This window comes from Pteropus alecto, unplaced genomic scaffold (assembly GCF_000325575.1).
Source record: "Pteropus alecto unplaced genomic scaffold, ASM32557v1 scaffold69, whole genome shotgun sequence".
NCBI classification, from domain to species: Eukaryota; Metazoa; Chordata; class Mammalia; order Chiroptera; family Pteropodidae; genus Pteropus; species Pteropus alecto.
The window spans coordinates 9,003,240-9,024,813 of record NW_006494610.1 but is presented as its reverse complement, the minus strand read 5'-3'; the positions used below and the strand labels follow the sequence as shown (position 1 = coordinate 9,024,813).

At 31.1% G+C, this 21,574-nt stretch overlaps 1 protein-coding gene across 1 annotated transcript in view; it reads right to left on the bottom strand.

Moving 5' to 3' along the window:
• Window positions 1–6,506: 6,506 nt before the first annotated feature.
• The window catches only part of GNAT3 (G protein subunit alpha transducin 3), a 47,418-nt gene continuing 32,350 nt past the window's right edge, over window positions 6,507–21,574 (bottom strand). The window contains exons 5-8 of the mRNA XM_006925741.1: window positions 20,757–20,885; window positions 9,255–9,384; window positions 8,911–9,064; window positions 6,507–6,730 (exon numbers count right to left, since the gene is read on the bottom strand). Coding sequence (XP_006925803.1) covers window positions 6,540–6,730; window positions 8,911–9,064; window positions 9,255–9,384; window positions 20,757–20,885 — 604 coding nt within the window. The 3' untranslated portion in view covers window positions 6,507–6,539. The remainder of the gene's footprint in view (window positions 6,731–8,910; window positions 9,065–9,254; window positions 9,385–20,756; window positions 20,886–21,574) is intronic.

Genomic DNA, 21,574 nt, shown 5'->3' with positions numbered 1-21,574 from the left:
TTGAACAAGCCCGATCCCGTTTGATCTTGGAAGCTAAGCAGGGTCGGACCTGGTTAGTACTTGGATGGGAGACCAACTAGGAAGACCAGGTGCTGTAGGCATAAAAAATAAATAAAAAATAAAAAATAAGGGATTGTAAGATGACAAGGTCCTTGTAATCTGTGAGGTCAACCAAGGGTTGCCTCACCTCAAATAAAAACAAAAAACAAAAAATAAATATAAATCAAACAATTCCACATATAAATATTTCATTATAAATTTCAGTAAGTCATAAAGAATATAGTTATTAAAAACAGCTATAAAAGTATGAAGCAGATGAACTTCTATTCTGTGAGATCTGGAAACCCTTATCTCAGGAAGTAAACTCTCACAAGATTTGAAGAATAAAGAACTAACAGGGCATGGAGTGGGAAAGGGCAGTTCTGGCAATGAACTAGCAAGCACCAAGGACCTCCTATGTGAGGGACAGGGCCATGTGCCCTGAGCTCTAGGAGTTACCCTGAAAATTTATTTCAGCATAAGAATGATCTTAGCTTATAGAAGTTTTTAAAAAGTAAAACTAAATTATTGCTTCTAGACAAGCAACAATGCAGGGAGGGTTGTCTTAGATAGATAGGGATACTGGAGTTTGGAACATTTGCTTCAGGCTAAGAGATAATTTTGAGAATTATGAACTCATTGTTCATTCATTTATTAAATATTTATTAATTCTATCACATATGTGAGATACAATGAGGAAGAATGAGTGCCATATTATTCTTTTAAGAAAATAATCTTATTATGATGATGATGTTTTGAGAAATAATTTATTCATTCATCCATTTTAAGTGTATAATTCAACGTTTAGTAACTTTACCAAGTTGTCACATTATTCTTTAATAAAATTTTATACATTAATCAATGCACTTGTCCTCCTTTGGATAGAAAGGGATGTTCTACCAGGCTAAACAATGAACATTTGTCTCTTAGTACGAGCCGTGTTAGGTTCTTCTTCCTGGGAACAAATAACACCTGAAAACACTCAACTTAAAACTGAAAAAAAAAAAAAGGAAATCATAATTTTTAAACAATGTGACATTTTAAATGTTAATAAAAATTCTTTACATATCGTTTCTCCTCCTGTTTTTGTTTTCTTTTAATAACTCAATTAAGACAAGCTTACTCTGGTATCAGTTTTCAAAAGAAATTGCTGACTCAGAAGCTCAGTCAGTATTGGTCTGTGGTGATTATTTAATCTACTCTGTCCATCCACATACGTAAGAAAAATAGCCACTTGGAAAAAATTAAGAATTGTTCAATGTCCCACAGGGGGACTGTTGATGTTAGAACTGAAATTTAAACTCAAATTCACAAGCACAGCCCAGGGTTCCCCACAGTGACCATGTCACCTGTTCTGGGGGGATATAATAGTACAAACCACTGCCACAGATTCACGACAAATTACCTGATGAGTAATTTGCTATTGAAAGCCATGAGTTTAATAAAGCCTTCTTAGCATGGTGGTCCAGATTACAACTGTGCAGATACTTTCATTACTGTTTTATAGCAAAATGGTGTGGTTATTGCTTAATAGTACTTCTTTTTATATTTACAAAAGAACAGAATTATGAAAAAAGAATAAGCATTTCTGTGTTTTTGATGTAATATATATGGTCTGTGTTTTTGATGTAATATATATGGTTTATATATATTTATAAAATTCTCTACCTTTTGTTACAAAAATTGGAGGTGATTATGCTGCTCCATTAAATGTATTTTTGGGGAGCACACCATATTTGTGAATAAAAATGCAAAGTGATTGTTTCCTGACTGTAGTAGCAACTGGCTAAACATTTATAGACTTGCTATGATGAATAACCTGACTATAACTCCAAGGCAAATAGAAGTGTTTCTTTTGCTGGTAAATTATTTCATATAACGTGTGCTATTATAAATGTACACTTGTACATCAATATTTTTAGATGTAATAAAATATGCAAATTGTCATTGGATAAGATAATCATAGCAGAAATCATCTTTTTCTTCATGGAGTGATTTTTATGCTACACTTTTTATGCTAACTATAAGTACAAAGATTTTCTTCAATGTAAGTCTTTTAATATGTTAAAATGGGAACAATCACTGGTTTTGATATTATAATGGCATTTAATATTTGATTATTTTTCAGGAAAAACTCACAGCAATATACATAAAAATAATTTTCAATTACATATGCGTTCTAGGCTTTCTTTCAATGTGACCAATTTAGAAAATATGAATGTATTTCAAATAATAATTTTGCTTGTGTGTTTCACATATTATTCTTTATCTGAATGGTGTAATATTAAGAGGGCCATTATTGTCCCTGTGAAGTAAATTAGGAACTTTTTATTTCCTTTATCTTTCATGTGACTCTATTTATTTCTTAACTAGTGTGACAGATGTGGTTTAAAATAAAAATTAGGCTATTACTAATGAAAAATGTGTTGGAAGCTTCTGTGCTGGTAACAACAAAATGTCACAGAGCACTCATTTTCCTCTTGATTTGGTGGCGTGGTGATTGTGGAAAAATTTGTAATAAACAGAATAATGCAATGGTTAATGTTACAGCAAAATGAAATTTTACTTTGATTTACTGAAAAGATACACATTAATAAGCAGCCAATTGATTACTATTTACAAAACATAGTTGTTAGGCATCAAATTATTTTTCTCCTCTACGCTTTACTATAAGCTAATCAAGATTTTAGACACAATACCGATTAATGGCATACACACGGTACAAAATTAATGGTAATTTAAACAGTTTGAAAATAGCAAAAGAAAAAATAGGGCATGAGAAGAGAGCGAATATCTGCATTACACTAAACAAATTTGGAGCTGTTTCAATAGCTTTGTTATTCACAAATTTGACTAAAACATTGCATATTGTAATTATCAGATTATTATATGCTACTAAACTAGAAGCACAGATTCAACTACTATTCTTAATAGAATTTATTATATTTATCATTAAAGTTGTTAGTAATCCAAATTTATTACATTTGCAACATTTAGGTTGAAAATACATGATGTAAGTGTGCCCCCATGTGGCTATAGACTAATTTTTAAGAATGTAAGAAAGATATAAATGGAAAGAGGGCCTTAACTATTTCTATTATCTAGTGACTACTTACCCCAACCCAGGAAAAGAATTGTCTCTCCTACTTTAAAAATTATTTATTCTAAGTTAGAGGTTTCATATTTTTTCTCATAGTTCTTATAAATATTTTATTTTTAATAGCCATATATGTTAACCAACACATCCACCTCTGATTCTGGAGTGGTATAACATAGTTAAAAACACATAAATCAACACAAAAAGAAACCTTATTTCTCCTAACATATATATTGTTTGATTAAGTCAAGCCTGAATATCTGCAAGTATTTTAAAATACATTTGTGATTAAATAGGATAATGTATCAACTAAAAAATTTATATTAGGGCAGGCCAACACCTGAAAAAGTAGTTTGTCTGTTTGTGTGATGTACAGGAAGACTGCTATTTGTTTATAACTTTTGTTAATCATCAAGATATTGGATATCTATAATATACATTGTAGATGCCACAAAATTCGAAACCCCTTTTCTATATAGTTTCTTTGTAGAGTTGCCAACATTTTTATTTTGACACAAAGAAATATTTCCTAGTTAATACTCTTCTTCTAGTCACTAGTCATTTAACTAGTGACTTTGAGTCATTTAACTCTCTAGTCACTAGTTGCAAGATGCAAAGACTTATCTACTGACCAGTTCATGCTTCTGGAAAAACTTTGTAAAGACTAGTTGTTAATTAGTCTGTTAGATATAAACAGGTATCAAGATTGCTGAGGTGTGCAGTGTGTCTACAATTGTACAAATCTTAGAAATGAATGAGTTGGGAGTGTTAAAAATCTAAAACAAGTGTGATTTGGGAAAATTGTGAGTCAGAAAAAGAAACTTTAAATTACAGAAAAGGAAAATATCTACTGTTGAATTGTACATCTGAAACACTGGATTTTGTTAACCAATGTCACTATAATAAAAAAATAAAAATAATAAAAAAAGAAAGGAAAATATCAGTCTATTCATATTTAAATTTTGAAGGACAAAGACTAAGACTGCTTCTTTTAGACATTATAAAAACAAGAACCTTAACTGTATAATTAAAAGGTTGAATTTTCAATTAAACAGGTGTTTCAATTCTAAGCAACTTTAACATAGCTGGTCTCAGTGCTAGTTTCTTCAGGCTAAAATATAGCTTCCCGTATTTTCCATTTTGTTGCTTTTTTAAATTAGCCCCAAATGCTGTGCATCTACTCCAGCCTTTTATCACTAAAAAATTGTAAAAGTAAAATCAGAAATAAACTCAATTTTAAGGAGTGCAATGATTAAAAAAATAATGCAAACATCTATTTTATATTTTCTCTATTAAACATTTCTCTACTTAATTTAAATTTATGGTTCAGCATAGCAACTTTTTGCTTTTGAAGAAAAGGTTTTTTCTTTAATTTTAATTACAGGATTGGAAGACATTTAAGTTGTTTGTTTTAATAATCCAAGCTTATGCTAATGTTAGTTTGGTCATTTAACATATTTTTTAAAGTTCTCAAAGAACAATATTTCACAAATAAATATTGATGTCTGCCAATTTTTTTTTTTTTGCTGATTGAAATGAGCTATATATTTTAAAAAAAACAAATCAAACTATTTCTTACTCCACCCTTTCCACCTATGTTATCTAAAAGAAGAATTTTAAATGTGAGAGTCAAAATATAAATAATAATAATAGCAATATTTCAAAAAACATCTTACTCTTTTTTGGAAAATTTTTCTCACACTGAGGGAGAAAAACAAGTTAGAGTAGGAGAAAAAGACAAAGCAATGAATGAAATGATAGCATTTGTAATCCTAATTTAAAATCTCATAGCATTGAAAATCTCTTAGCAAATGTTAGGTTGTTGTCATATAGATATTGATTCTTAGCCAAAAAATTTTATTGAGTGCCTGAATGAAATATTTTCTCATGCTTTTTCTTTTTGTCTTGGATATCTTAGGCTCCTTAATAATTTATATTTGGCAAAGCAATTTGAAACTAATTTTTTATTATAACTTTTATTTGACAAATTTATTTATAACTCCTTTCACATTTTTGAAAATAAATCCAGAGACACTCTAGTTAAGGTAACTTACTGAATAGTGATCATTCTTATGTGTTTAGAAAGGAAATGTTACAGAACAATGAAATAGTGACACTTAGACAGAGCTACCTAAATCAACCTGAGCTACAGATTAGCAAATTGGTTAATTTATGCTTCCTTTGTCTCATTTAGAATATAAAAAGCTAATTAACTCCCTTCTTTTTTGGAGTAGTTTTAAATCTCATGCCCTGACCCACAATTTTGATCTATATCACCTTCTTCAAGTGTTGAGAGTAAACGATATTGAGACATGCTTGAAAAGTATATGTTGTAAATGGTACATATTTAAAAAAAAAAAAAAAGTTATTTTTTTCTGTTCATAAATAGTATGAGTTGGCTTGTAAGGCACCAAATTAGCTTCTAAAATGGAGGCTTTGACCATTAAGTATGCTGTGTAACATTTACAATGAACCCTACAGTACTAATAGAGAAGCTCAATGTTTTTCTTAAAAAAACAAAAACAAAAACAACTCTAATTACTCTTTCCATTTCTTATTCACAAAACCAGTGCTAAGACATTGAATTATTTTTCTCTCTTGCAGTCTAGAATCAACCCCAAACCGTCGATTGTAATAACATTCCTTGCTCCTCTGGAATAAAATGTGAGAAATGAGTGCTTGGAGAATTCTTGTTCAGTCTGAACAGGCATACATTGTTTACTCTGCTATACATGGTCCTCTGTTTTCAACTAGGTTGATACAAAAAAATAGATTGTTGAAATCCTCAATTCTAAGTGTAAATTCAACATTAATGATATTTTCTAAGGAAAAAAAGGAGCAGATAAAATTGCACACATTTCTTTTGCATATATAATTTCCCAATAACAAGTACATGTACAGTGAACATTTTATTTGCAGCTGGTTGAATAGAAGTAATTGACCAATAAAATACCAAAGACTATTCATCTTTGAATAGTCTCGACAGTACAGGCACAGTTACATTATCAAAAAAACGAATGCCATTCAATATCTAGCCAATGGAAATAATATAGATTGCTTTGCATTTTTCATTGTTCTTGATTAAAAATAGACCACAATGTAGAAATGTATTTCTAAGCAAATTCGGCGTCAGTGATATGTACTAATACAGCATTACCAAAGTGTATGTTTTCAGAACTGAGGCCATCAAAGACACTCCCATTCTCAATGTCCCAGAAAAATAGAAACGTATGCGGATACGGGTGACAATACATTAAAACTTAGCATGAAAACTTTTTGCTTTATAACACTAGTTATATTTATGGATAAGTTAACATCTATTAAAGCTAAATGCATCACATAGCACCTTTCCTTTTATATCTTAAAAATGTACATTAGCAAGAATGAAAGAAAAAAGGATGGATTAAAAAAGCCCACAGTCTTTCAGATTCTCTTTGATTATTATATCTGTAACTGCATCAAACACAAACTTGACATTTTGGGTATCTGTAGCGCAGGTCATGTGAGAATAAATTTCCTTATCTTCTTTTCTTAAATTCAGGTCTAGAAATTGGTTCTTAATGTAGTTTCCTGCATCTTCAAATGTATTTGGCCCTTGTTAAAAAATAATAAAATAGTAAACATTAATTTCATTAAAAATAAAATTATAAATATCTATGTTTTAGGATTTTACTTTGTGAGCTGCTATTTGATGTACTCTGTATAGAAAAATTAGTATTGGCAATGGTCAATTATTTGAGATTTATGCAACATCTATTTTGTGCTCAGAACTATGCTTACCCCACTGAGAGCTTCAGGTGGCTAAAATTTAACCTCATCATAAAAAAAGCTTGTGATACAGTAGAAGTACTGACATATTTATGAAACGAAGTGAGTAATAAAGCTTATTTTATATGCCAAAGGATGCACATGTATATGTATATGTGGGTGTGTGTAGTTTCTTTATTTAATATGGACTAAATGAAGAAAATAATAGAAATTATAGGTGAATGAATTACAAAATGAGGTGTAATTGAGCTGGACATTGAGGAATAGCTAGAAGAGAGAAGAAAGTAGTATGAGTGAAAATCAAAAGTGAGTGAGAGTAGCCTGTACTGCTAGACTTGAGGATAGGGTTGAGAAGTAAATGTGCACTTCGGAGAATCTGATCGAATGGAAATAAAAGATTTTTATAGAGGAATTATAGAACAGATGTAGAACAGATGGTATGGGCCAGATCATGGACTTAGTTGCCAAAGAAAAAAAGTAGGTGAGGTGAGATATGTAAGACTATGTAGAGAACTATTCTTGACTGATGTTTCAGTAGAGTTAAATAAAAAGTCGATGAAGACTGTACTTGACAAGGTTTAGACTAATAGCAGGATATACAACTGATCAGTTGGAGAAAGACAGAAATAAAATAGGATGGCAAACAAATACAAAGCAGCTAAAAGAGACCTGACGACAGGCTTTATAACAGAATATGCTTAGTAGGGAGCTAACACAAACTAGGGCAATAGCATAAAGATTTTCCAGGTAGATAATTTTGTTCCCATTTTATTGTTACTGGCAAAATTATGGAAACAGTGAAAAGATCAGTGTTTGCTAGGGTTTGGAGGCGAGGGGACAGGCATGAATGGATGGAGTACAGGGATTTTTAGGGCAGTGAAACTATTTTGTATAATACTGTAATAGTGGATACATGACATGCGTTTGGTGAAAGCAGTAGAACCATATAACCCTATAACACAAAGTTAATCCTAATACAAACTACTGACTTTCGTTAATAATGTACCTATATCTGTTCATCAATGGTAACAAATATACCACACCAATGCAAGGTGTTAATTATAGGAGAAACTGTGGAAGCTGAACTGAGAGGGGGAATATATGGAAATTTTGTATTTTCTTTTCTAAACTAAAAATTGTTCTAAGAAATAAACTCTAGTAGTTAAAAGAAAACATATAGCCCTTAATTATGTCTATATTTAATCTGAAATATTCAATATAAAATCACTATTTAATCACATGATAAATCTGATATTTATATTAATATTTATATAGAAGAAAGATACAAGCACTAATTATAGATCAGCTCACATACATATTCTGGCAGAATGGCATGCTCCTAATAACATCTGGGCTATCAATGTATCTAAGTGGTGAAATTTGGCTTGTATTTGAGTTTAAATCATAAATATTTCCATCTAACACAATTTCATTAACAACAGAGCATATAACTATTTACCAAAAAAAAGCCTCCGACGAAAAAACAATCTTTCTAGAACCTGAAATATATAGTCATTGATTAACAGAATCAGCGCTAAAACTCTAAGAACTAGAAAAACTGGACAAAAACAAGATGTCATTATTTTCAATTTGTTCGTGCTACTTCTGGAAACTTAATTCAGACTTTGAAGAGCCACTGAGATCTAATACAGCATTACAAGGTTTCATTAGAAAATACATTTAAAATGCCAATTTGAAATAAAATTTGCATTCTTATTATAATTTTTAAAACAATAGTTTACAATGTCATTTCATATTTAGAACAGCAGCCCTGGTCTATCTAACCACATCCCATTTATTCATTAGAGCTTTGTTTTAATGCAGAGTGTAGAGAAGATTTCTTCTTTATTTGTAAGATTCTTTCCTGTTTAGATCATACACATGACTCAAAAAATTATCACAAGTCTCAACCTGATAAATATTATATGTCAAAATCCAGACAGAAAAAAATATATACCTATACAATAACTTACTACTATGTCATTAAAGAAAAAAAAAAATCTTACCAGTGTACTCTGGAAAGCAGATACTAAGATGAACTTTGGTTACTTTTTCTTGAAAGAGATCTTTTTTATTGAGAAATAGAACAATGGAGGTGGTCGCAAAGTACTTGTGATTACAGATACTGTTAAACAGGTGAAGGCTTTCATGCATTCTGTTCTGTTTGTTTAAAAGATGAAAATGTGTAGGATTAGTATTTGCAAAATACTACTGTCAGGCATTATAAACAAGAATCTAGAAATAGTAGCTATCTTTGGAAGGCTTTAATTGTTTTGGAAAATGTGGTAGTAATATTGGAAACCACAAACCCTTGTCTATCACTCTGGCCTTATTTTCCTTTCAGACTTACCACTTCTTCATCTTCCACTAGGACCATGTCGTAGGCACTGAGTGCGGCACAAAATATAATGCACGTAACACCTTCAAAGCAGTGAATCCACTTCTTTCTCTCAGATCTCTGTCCACCTACATCGAACATTCTTTAAAAAAATAAAAATAATAGAATAATGAATCTTAAAAATAGTCCCCATAATTCGTATTAAGATTTACAAATAATGGATGCTCTCATATCTTTAAATGGTATTCTTTTGATTTTTCTTGATTATAAAATCAGTCTTTTTTGGCCAATTTGAAGATCAAGCACTAAAAAAAGGAATTTCATCTTTTTTAAATTTATGTAGACTAGAGTAAAATAATTCACACAATGACTTTGAGCACCTGAGAAATTTAAAGCAGTTTAGAGTTTTAGGATAAAATTTGTTAGCCTTAAGTGATTTAGGTCAAAGGCTACATACAGTCTTAAATTGACAGAATCTACAAGAAGACTGGAAGTTGTCATAGTTCTGATACTATGATTCTTTTGTTCGTGGTGTAAGGTAGTGGTTCTTTCTTAGCTCTTCCTACGTTCATTCTTTTTTTTTTTTTTCATTTAAATAATTATTTGAATTAATTAATCATGAATTAGAAGAATTAATATTGTTAAACTGTCCATACTACCAAAGCAATGTACAGATTCAATGTAATCTCTATCAAAATTCCAATGGCAATATTCACAGAAGTAGAACAAAGAATTCTAAAATTTGTATGGAACAACAAAAGACCCTGGATAGCCAAAATAGTTTTGAGAAAGAAGAACAAACTGGAGGCATTATGTTCTCTGATTTCAAACTATATAACAAAGCTATAGTAATTAAAATAGTATAATATTGGCATAAAAACAGACTCATAGACAAAATAGAACAGAATAGAGAGCCCAGAAATAAACCCACACATATATGGTCAATTAATTTATGACAAAACAACCAAGGATATATAATGGAGAATGGATAGTCTCTTCAATGAATGGTGTTGGGAAAATTGGACAGCAACATGAAAAAGAATGAAACTGGGCCACTATCTTACACCATGAACAAAAGTATAACTCAAGATAGATTAAAGACTTGATTGTAAGACCTAAAACCATAAAACTCCTAGAAGAAAACATAGATAATAAGCTCTTTGACATAGGTCTTGATGATGATTTTTAAAAATCTGACACCAAGAGCAGAAATAAACAAGTGAGACTACACTGAATTAAAAAGCTTTATACAGCAAAAATAAAATAAAATAAAATAATAAAATAAAAACCATCAACAAAATGAAAAAGCAACCTACTGAATGAAAGAAAATAATTGCAAATCATAGAATCATATATCTGCTAAGGGATTAATATCTAAAATATACAAAGAAATCATACAACTCAATAGCAAAAAAAAGTTCAATTAAAAATGGGCAGAGGTCAGAATAGACATTTTTTCCAAAGAAGACAGATGGCTAACAAGTACATGAAAAGCTGCACAACATCACTAATCCTCAGGGAAATGCAAATCAAAACCACAATGAGCTATCACCTCATACCTGTTAGGATGGCTATTATCAACAAACAAACAAACAAACAAACAAACAAAAAACCCAAACAGGAAATAACGAGTGTTGGTGAGGATGTGGAGAAAAGAGAACCCTTGTGCACCACTAGTGGGAATGTAAATTTGTGCAGCCACTATGGAAAACATTATGAAGTTTCCTCAAAAAATTAAAGATAGAACTATTATATTACCCAGCAATTCAACTTTTTGGTATTTATTCAAAGAAAACACTAATTTAAAAAGATATATGTATTCCCATGTTCATTGGAACATTGTTTACAATAGCCAGAGTACAGGAGCAACCTAATTGTTCATTGATAGACGAATGGATACACACACACACACACACACACACACACACACACACACACACACACACAATGAAATATTATTCAGTTAGAAAAAAGAATAAAATCTTGCCATTTGCAACAACATGGGTGGACCATGAGAGCATTATGCTTAGTTAAATAAGTCAGAGAAAGACAAATACTATATGATTTGTTTTATATGTGAAATCTAAAAACAAAAAAACAAATCTAACCTTATAGATATAGAGAAGAGATTGGTGGTTGCAAGAGGTAGTGGGTAGGAATGAAAGTAGCAGTGAACTTTTGTTTTTGTTTTTTAGTTTAAATAAACTGAATAAAATTTTTTAGAAAACAATTATTTTTTTGTATTCTATGTATTAGACATGTACTAGGCCTACTGTCACAAAGATGAAAAGATATGGTCAGTATCTTCAAAGAGCTTTCTGTATTGTAGAGAAAAAATCGAATACTTTGTTATAATATTAATAAATATTCTAATATGCAAGGCAGAATGTGAGCCCAGAGGAAGATTTAAGTAAGCCCGAGGGATCACAAGGCTATTCTTTCAGTCCCTTTAATATCAACCTTTTTGCTATTTCAGGACTTTTTGCACAGCCTGTCTCCTTTCCATTTGAAACGATTCCCCTTTTCCTTATATAATACTTCTTTCACAAATTAACAAGCCTTAGCATTAATATCTCTTTCACAAAGAAGGCTCTCTCTATCCCTTATTTACTTTCCTAATTATATAATTCTCTCTTTATTTCCTTAATAGTAATTGTTACAATCAATTTTATCTGGTTCGTTTATTTTTTACGTTTAACATCTATTAGCTCCCCAACAGAATAGTGGCCTCATGAGGGCAGAGACATTTTCTGTATTAGTGATGGCTATAATCCTAGTGTGAGGCACTATGTCTGACACATAACAAACATGCAATAAATATTTGCTAAATAAATAAATACATTCCATGTTAATAGGATGGAGAGGTACTTTATGTAAAGTGCATGAACAAATCATCAAGGAATGAGAGAACATGGTGTGTTTGGGGTAAGCAAATAATTTATATTTTTGGAAACATGAAGATTAAAGTAAAACATTGAGGTATGTGGCCTGGTAGTTATTCATTTATTCATCAAATATTTATTGATCATGTCAGGCATTAAAGATTTAACCTCAAGAATTTTCTAATCTGGTGGTGATGGTGGTAGTGGTATGTGTGTATATGTGAATATACTAACAATATCCATATATAATAGGAAGTGTAGAGGTGGGTTATGATTTTGAAATGGAGTAATTAGAAACTGCAGAAAATATTAGTTGTATAAAAACTTGTGAAAATTAGGTTTGAGGGACTGAGCAAAGTGGAATCTAGAGAATAATGTTCTAGGTGGAGACAACAGAGGAAACAGCAAGAGCAAAGAAGTTGATCAGGCAGGAATAAGCCTGAGGTGCCAGAAATATATCTACTGGGTCTTTCATATTATATGAGAAGATTAGAGTTTATATTGCAGTCAATGGGAGACTAGGAGATATTTATTTTTGTTTGTTTGTTTATTATATTAGATTACTTTGATCTAAGTCCAGAAGATAGCTTTGATGAGGAGGAGACTAGAGGCAAAAAAAGAAATTATGGGGCTTATGCAATTGTTTAACCAAAAGATCTTACCAAGAAGCATCTAAACTGTACAGAGATTTCATTAGGTAATAACTATACTTGAGGTAATGAATGTCAATTAGCTGACTTATTGAAGATAATTGAAAGTACAATTCATTGTACTTCTCTACTACTTCGCATTTTCACATATAAACCAAGTAGAGAACAGATATATATAACTAAAATTCTTCAAATATATATAGTGTATATATACAGATACATAGATGATAGATGATTGATAGATAGATAGATAGTTAGATAGATAGATAGATAGATAGATAGATAGATAGATAGATAGATAGATATGTACCAATGCAGAATTACTTCATTCAGTAGTAGATTGAAAGGGAAGATGCTCGCAATATTTGAGATAATAGTTAAGAGTTCAATAGTTATGTGGTTTGGAAATTTAAATTGTGTCCATAGAGAATATTATATGTGCTGCTAATTATAAAACCCTCTGCAGTTTCAGGCTTGCAAAATAAATAGAGGAAGAGAACAGAGTTTTGACTTCAAGCTTATATTATGTGAAAGTTAGCCAAAAAATTAAATTTTAAACATCAGTGCAACATTCTTATGGAATCAAGGATAAAAAGTGTGTATTCAAACCTTTAAATTTTTAGTCAGTGTTTTGTTAACCAATAAAAGTAATTTGTCTTTTTTTTTTAACTTTGAAAAAAGAGTTTTATCTATCACTTTACTGAAATTACCAATATTGAAATAAACGATAAAATGTGAGAGAAAAGGAAATAGTTAAAATAACGACTTTTATTTCCTCTATCAATTTTCACATCACGAATTGTAATGTTTTAATCTTAATATAACACAACCAATATTTTTTTTTACTATTTGCCAGGAATAAGGCTCCTATAACAATAACTCATTTAAACATTGCCATAAACTATAAGGTATATATGATTATTATTTTTATTTTTTAGTTGAGCCCTTTAAGAAATTAGCCCAAAGCTCATTAATTCAACTAATATTTGTAGAGGTTGCTATGTGCCAGGTGCCATGATAGGTTCTGTAGGAATGGTAGTTACGCTATAAAAGTTGTTAAGCTTTGTTGATAATTTCATTAAATTTACAGCAATTTACTTAGACCAGAGAACCCCAAGAAGTACATAGTTTCTACAGTTAGCTCTTGAACTCTCATCAAGTGAATTGCAATTATCTTTGCAGTGGAATCTATCCTTCTTCCTCCAGGTCAGACAGTAGTTCTATGTGTTGTTGGACAGGTCACAGGGCACAAATTTAAAACTCTCCCCTTTCCGAGGGGTTTGTTCCATTCATTTAATGGGGATAATGTAGATTGTCTGGATTCTATGTGTTGAACATATGATGCATCATTTGTTGGCAAAGAAATGTGATATTTTGATTGAAATAAGATGTATTAACTTGTGGATTAGCTTGGTGAGTTGAGAATGGTGTATATATCACTAGGTTTAGACTCCTGGTGGGTTTTTCAAACTAAAACCACCCCTTGTACTTCCACATACCAGATTCTAACATCTAAAAACCTCCATAATTCTTGTTTTCTTTCTACTTCTAATCTTTTCCTCACGATTTGCTTCCATAGTGTTTACCCTATAATGGAGAGCTAACTAATCATGGAACCAGGTCAAAGGTCCCTAGATGAATGGAATATTTGTACTAATGGAGCCTAACATCCAAATTCCACAGTAAGGATGATGATGCAGTAGAAACCAAATTCCAGGATACCTTAACTAAGGTTTGTTCATTAAACAGGGCTTGGGTGAGTCCTGCTAGCAATCATTTTGAGCCCTTTTTTCTCTGTTTTTATGGCCAACAAACCTATATCCATTCATTCTGATTGATATTTTCTTCTTTTATTCACATTTATATCTTCAAAAAGATTATATTCAAATTTCAAAAATCTGAGACTATTCTTAAAGTTACTTTGGATAACTGCTCAGATTCCCTGCATGGTGGCCAATATTTACCTTGGAGAGAGTAATCTTATTTCTCTCATGTTGATAGTTTTTTAATTAAAATTTTTTTCCAGGGAGTCTCTAGTAATAAAAGCATTATTGAACTGAAATATTCATTAGCAAATCAGACCAGTACCTGGAATTTTGCTTTAATATTGATTCTCTTGGATATTCTGTTAGCTCTAAAAAAAGTTACATTTTGTTTAGCTGCTGTTATAGTAATTGATTTTTCATACATCTCTTTTCACTTTGGTGCTTCTTCTAAATTTTAATTTTGGGCTTATTTTAGAGGTGTAAAGTATCACATCCTATTGCAACAATTTGGAGATTCCCAAAGTAAGTATATATTTTACATATTTCACTGAAGAAGTATTTATACATGAGTGTGTATATGTGCATATTCCATCATGACCATTCCATGAAAAATAAAAATAGAAACTAGAGAAAAACACAGGTACTTACTGATGAACATTTGGTTTGGTCAAATCTATATAGACAATTAACAAGGTGAATGAGCATGTGATCCAGTTTAAATACCCTTAATTCCCTGAATAGTTAAGGTAAGCAGAACATCTTAATGATATTGAATGGAACTTGCATCCTCATTTTGGGTAAAGGGATGTTGTTATTGTTTTGTAACACATATTCTCTTATTGTTTGATTATTTAGAATTCTTAAATTAAAATAAAGTTTTTAAATGCCTGAAATGTATGTTGCATCTAAAAATTGACCGACCAGGCTTTTAAGTGACGTCTGAACATTAATTATCTTTTAAATTGCCCATAGCATTAATATAAGGCAAGTCATCAGAATTTTATGGCTTTATATTAAACAGTTGACTAGACAGTTGAGTTTATGGTCTATTTTAAACAGTTAAGAAAGCTGTTAAGTTTTATAGGTTTATGATAAACAGTTGGCTAAATATTTATCACATATGATTATTCATACTTCATATTAGAATAGATTATTAAATAATCTGCCCCTTATAGTGCTTGAAAAATTATTACATAATCTAGGATAGCTAAAAATCAATAATGCTATTGCAGCTGATTTGTTAAATGTCTTCACTCATTCTATAAGCATGTGACTCTCTTGGAAAAATCATAATTTCTTACATTTTCATTTATTTGACTGCAGAAAAATACAATCTAATCTCAGTAGAAATTTATTTTAAACTATTATATTGAATAGAGTTTATTCAAGATATTTGGCTGTATCACAATTGGTATAACTTCTTAATATGGCTACATATGACAGGGCCAATAGGTGGATCTGTGTCATCACTACATAACCATGGCAAAATGGCCTCATCAAATCTTTCTATTGTGCCCAATTCTAAAAATAAGGATAGATAGTTGCAGATATGACGTACATTCTAAATCCATTAATTGTGATTAAAAAACAGATTCAAAGGACTTACAACCTTAAGGGAGTCAGGGGCTCTAAACTTCCATAATCATTAATACTATTATATACTTCTTACTAAGAGTGTGTATGTGTGCGTGTATGTTTGGAACTTAAAATGCCCACTAAATAATTCCCTAATTATTGAATAATATAATTCATAAAGTCATTAAAATAAATTCCATCAAATTATACATTATGCTATGTAGATTATTATTTTGGTAATATTAACCATTAATATACTTGAAACAAAGAGATAGTGTGCATGAGTTATTGCTCTATGAGACCTAATAGAGAATAACAAAGCAAAGTTGAGATTTAACTGCTGGGTAGACACCAGACTCACTCATGAGCTAAGATAACTTCTACCCCACAGAAATGAATACAGTGCACATGATTCAACTTCAAATTCAGGAAAATTATAATTTATTTTATATCAGATTCACTCAAATGTTTTTGGAAATAATTATGTTAAATTTACAAAATCTAAAGCTCTATGTTGTAATATTTGCTGACTTCTTTTCCTTGGTTCCGATATAGCTTTATGTCCTTTCAATTCTGTTTTTGTAATCATGAAGCAATTAGGGAGAAAGTGACTACTCTATAATTTGATAAGTCCTTCTAAATCTGTAAATTCTTTGTTCTGAGGAATTATTTTATAACAATAAAAGGGCTCACATTTGCACTGTATTTTTTATTTACATAGTACTTTAACATTTGTAAGGATAATTTATTTTATTAATTTGACAGAGTTCTGGTTTGATAAGAATTCTAAGTTAATTTCCATTAAATTAGGTGATGCATGAAGGTGTATGGTACATTGGCAGAGAGAATTTTTCATTTTGATGTTCCTGTTTAAAATTCTAGAGTTCTCTAATTTAATATGTAAATTAAGTCTTTAGTTTTAAATAGTCATAGGATGATTTATGCTATGTGAATACAAATCAATGCTAATGTAATATATTTTAATACCTGAGCATTTACTGAAATGAAGTTGGAAGGTACGTTATTTTTATACTTCCTATATTAAAATACTACCGAATTTTACACTACAAAAACCTGTATGCTTTGGTTAATACCATTTAGCATTTCTCCCCAAAAGGTGACTTAACTGTGAGAATTTAAGGGATTAATATATCTCAATCTCTGTGACTAAACTAAAAAACATATTTAAATAATTTTAAAGAGTTCCATAAGAAAACCTGTAACTGTGATTTTTATATTTTATAGTAAAATTTAAATATTTTTAAAACTTTACTGTTTAAATTTTTTTAGAGAAATTCCCTTTATTCTCTTCTTCATAGAAGATGCGTTTTATAACATACCCTTATGAGTAAGAGAGAAAGCAAAACCTATTAAAAAAGCAAAAGACCTCAAAACCTTTGTGGATGGCAAAGAGGTAGCAGTTGAGTAGTGTGAAAAATGTTACGTCAAAATAAATGTTAACTGGGCTTCACAATCCAATTCACAAACACCTTATATTTTGGCATTGACACTGTAATAGAGCATTAGCAAGATCTTTCTCATTCATTCATAAGGGCCAGCAGTATATGAAAATAGAATAGGAGAACTCTTACCTATATGACTTAAAACAATGCCTCACAAAATTAAACACAGAACTACAAAAGAAAAGGAAAATGATCATGCACCAATAGAGGTCTAGAGGTCTAATTTGAAGAGGCTTATTATGAGGAAAATAATATCTTCAAAACAATAGTTTAACTTAAAAAATAAAACAAATGTATTCTACTCAGAATATTTGTTATAAAATTTATAAAAATTTGTATTATTTAGTACTGAATGAAATAGGTGTCCCAGTAAAAAAAAAAAAAAAAAAGAAAATAGAAAAAAGAAAACATACATTATTTCTGTGATTTCAATGATTTCATGTGTTCATTGGCAATCATTACACACCCTGGTTTTAGAAGCACAGACATGAAGTCCAAGAGAGTCTTGCCAACTAGAAGAAATCTCTTCACCAAGCTGTCATTTAATTTTATCCCACCTTCTCTCTTCTCTCTGAAGAGAATTATGAATGACCAACAACATTGGAAGAAGCACCTACTCTATAGAAAAAGAATGGTTTCCTCCTAATTTCCCTATAGCTCATTAGTGATATGCGGTGTAAGAAGTGTGTGATCTTTGAAGTTAGAGATTTGTGCATTCTCATCACATTTCTAGCACTTCTATGTATGATCTTGGGTAAATCTTTCACCTCATTTTAGCCTCCATTTTTTGATTCTTTATCCTACATAAAGATAGCAATGTCCTGTTTATCATGTTACAGTAAGGGTATAATGATGATGTCCATAGAGTGTTTGGCATAGTACATTTTATTCATTCAGCAAGAATTGACTGTATGCCTAGTCTGTGTTAGCCATAGTGATAATCCCAGAAGATAGAACTGTAAACTGATATGGTCCCTGGCCTTCTGGAGCTCAGAATATATGAGGCAAAAACAGAAACAAAAAGAGCAAATTGATAAAGAAACAAGGCAATTCATATATTAGTAAGTTTTTAAAAAGAGAAAAAAAAAAGTGATATATCAATGGTGTAATGGCACCAGCTCACATTGTCATGGCTAGTAAGAGCTGTTTGTTTGCATTTCTTCTCAGCTCTACACTTAATGACATGACATTGGTAGGGTAAAATTAACCATTGTCAGGAAATTTACAGTAAGGAAATCATTAAGGGCCACAAATCACCCTTTCCCCTTCTTCCTGCTCCTGAAAGTCTGTTCTTATATGTTTACCAGAACGCTACTGGGTGTAATAGTGACAAGGAAACAAGGATGATTAATAAGTGAGATGGTCAAAACTCTCTGAGGAGATAGCATTTGATTTGAGGACTTAATGATCAGAATGAGCCAGTCCTTGCAGAGATCCAAGGTCAGAGCGTTTCAGGCAAAGAGAACAGCAAGTACAAATGCTCTAAGGCTTGGAATGTTTGAGGAACGGTTATACAAAAAAGGATAATTTATGACAGTGACTATTTCTGAGAAGATACTAAATTTGTTGGTGTTACAGAGAATGACCAGGGTTGTGAGCTTCTAGGTGTTTAATATGTGACATTAATTTCGAAAACCGGTTTTAATCCAGACAATCTAAGATCTAGAAAATTCATTAGCTTATGTAAGATAAGCTAACATCAAGTTTTAACTTTCTGCTAGGACTTTATTTCATCTAATCTTTTCAACAAACTCATTAGACAAGTAAAGTAAAGGTAACTTTGTTCCTCAACTATTGCTGCTAATTAATGAAGAACTCAGGCTGGAAACTTGGTAAGGCTAGGCTTAAGGGCTACACTTGGTTTCTAGTCTGTATTACAGTGAGAAATTTCAAGAGGAGAAAGGAGAGTAAGAAAGAAAAGAGAATGTGCCAAAAATGCTTTGGCAGGCCTAAGAGAGGCAGAAGGGAGAAGCCATTGGACTTGGGCTCCCAAAGGAAAACCCCAGAAACTGGATCAAAGATCAGGAGTCTATAGAAAATAATTGCCAAAGAGGCCCTGCATCACAGTGGTGACAGGACTAAAGACAAACTGCTCATATCGCCAAGAGGGGATGTTGATCTGTCTTTGAAGTCCCTTCATATAGGTTTGATCTTTGATTCATCTTCCAGAAAATTAACTATTTGTGGGCCTTGAAATTTATGATGAATTTTGAAGAAATTTTTTCTGTATTAACTTGAAAATATCCTGGCCATCTATATAGTAACTATTCTAATTAGATATTATGTATCACCAATTTTAATACTTAAAAAAGTCAAACTTTTGATCTCATTGAAATATTTTTTCTCACAAATTGATACAAATAACCAAACACCTTTTTTCTAATTTTTATACTTTTAAAAAATGTTCCCATTTTGCATACATGAATGCTTTTATTAATTATATTTTACTGATATTTTTTCTTTAGTAAGGGTAACATCTAGAACCTGTTTTAATGTTTAATAGTCCATCTTATCTATGATTCATAGGGAGAGGTACTTAAGTGTCAAGGGACATTTTCTAACAGTATGGTATGGATTTCTATTTCTTGGAATCGTAAATGAGTCCTTTTGCAATAGAATTTCTAAGAAAGTCTTGATAATGCAACAGCAATGAAAATAATAAACTAATTTTCATACAAAACCAATTTTCATACCGAGGTTTTATGCTTATAAAATAAACCTTGCTATTCCAGTAACTAGCATCACATTCAAATAATTCTCTTCTCAGTTATTTGCATTTTAAATTAAGGAAACAAATTAATAAGAATATTCAAGCAAATGGGAGAGTAGGAAGGCAAATGAAATAGGATCCCTGGCACCTGTTGCTTAAATGTTATTTAAATATATTTCCTTTTTTTTTTTCAAAGTAGAATATCAGTTTCAAATATGAGAAAAATAAAATTTAGCACCAACCTCCTCAAGACAGAGGTGTATTTCTTGGAGGGAGGTTCAGGATGAGGAATGGTGTGCATAGCTACAGGAGGGTAATAAAGGGCAGTGGTACTCAAAGTAAACGAGGCCTAGTGAACATGCGCAAGGACTCACTGCACTTGAATATGGGTTAGAGCTTTTCTCTGTGAAGAAATATTGAGTCTGATGTATATTTCTATTGATAGTTGGAAAAGACATTTGATCATACCTGAAATGCAAGTCTTTAAAGGAGAATTGAGTTTCAATGATTCCAGTTGTTTTCACTCGAGAATGTAGAACATCTTGCTCATTGGGGACATATCCAGGAGCTGTTATTCTGTCCAAATCATTAAGGTAGCTAATAAAAATCAAAATAAAATAGCATATATATTTTTAACTTCGCATTTGAAGATATCAGGATTTGGTAAAAATAAATTTTTTGTTAGGGTCCGTTAAAATTATTAAACTCTAGACTGGTGCTTTTCAAACTCTGCTCATCAAAATTATAAGAGCTTGGTGACCAGAATTTTGCAGAGTTCTGAGTATAGCTGGCCCATGGAGATGAAGCCTTTTTTAAAGGTAGATAGATAAATATTACCTTAGCTTGTATTTTATGAGGCTTGTATGGTAGATTTGCTGCTGTATAAATAGATGTTTGAGAGAAAAGTTCTCATTATGGAACTTTCATCATCCAAAAAAATCCTACTTGTAATGGTAGTCACTAAACTAGTCTCAAAATGTTGTAGTTTGTATTTAGGCACTTTGAATTTTAAGAATGATTGGTTTTAATATTGTAATTTGAACGTTCTTGTGTTGTTTCTCCATGGATTGTCTAACTTAGGACTCTGAACAATTTTTATTAAGTGCCATGATTTTATCCAATTAGCTCAATAAAAAAAACCTTTTGACTTTCTTGCTGGTCCATGCTGGAACTAATTCATGAAATTGCTCAACCACCCTGAGCTAGCACTCTTGGATACAAAAAGCTGAATTTAGCTACTCCTGCCTCCTCTTCTCTTCCATTAGTGCATCAGTGTGTCTTACTCT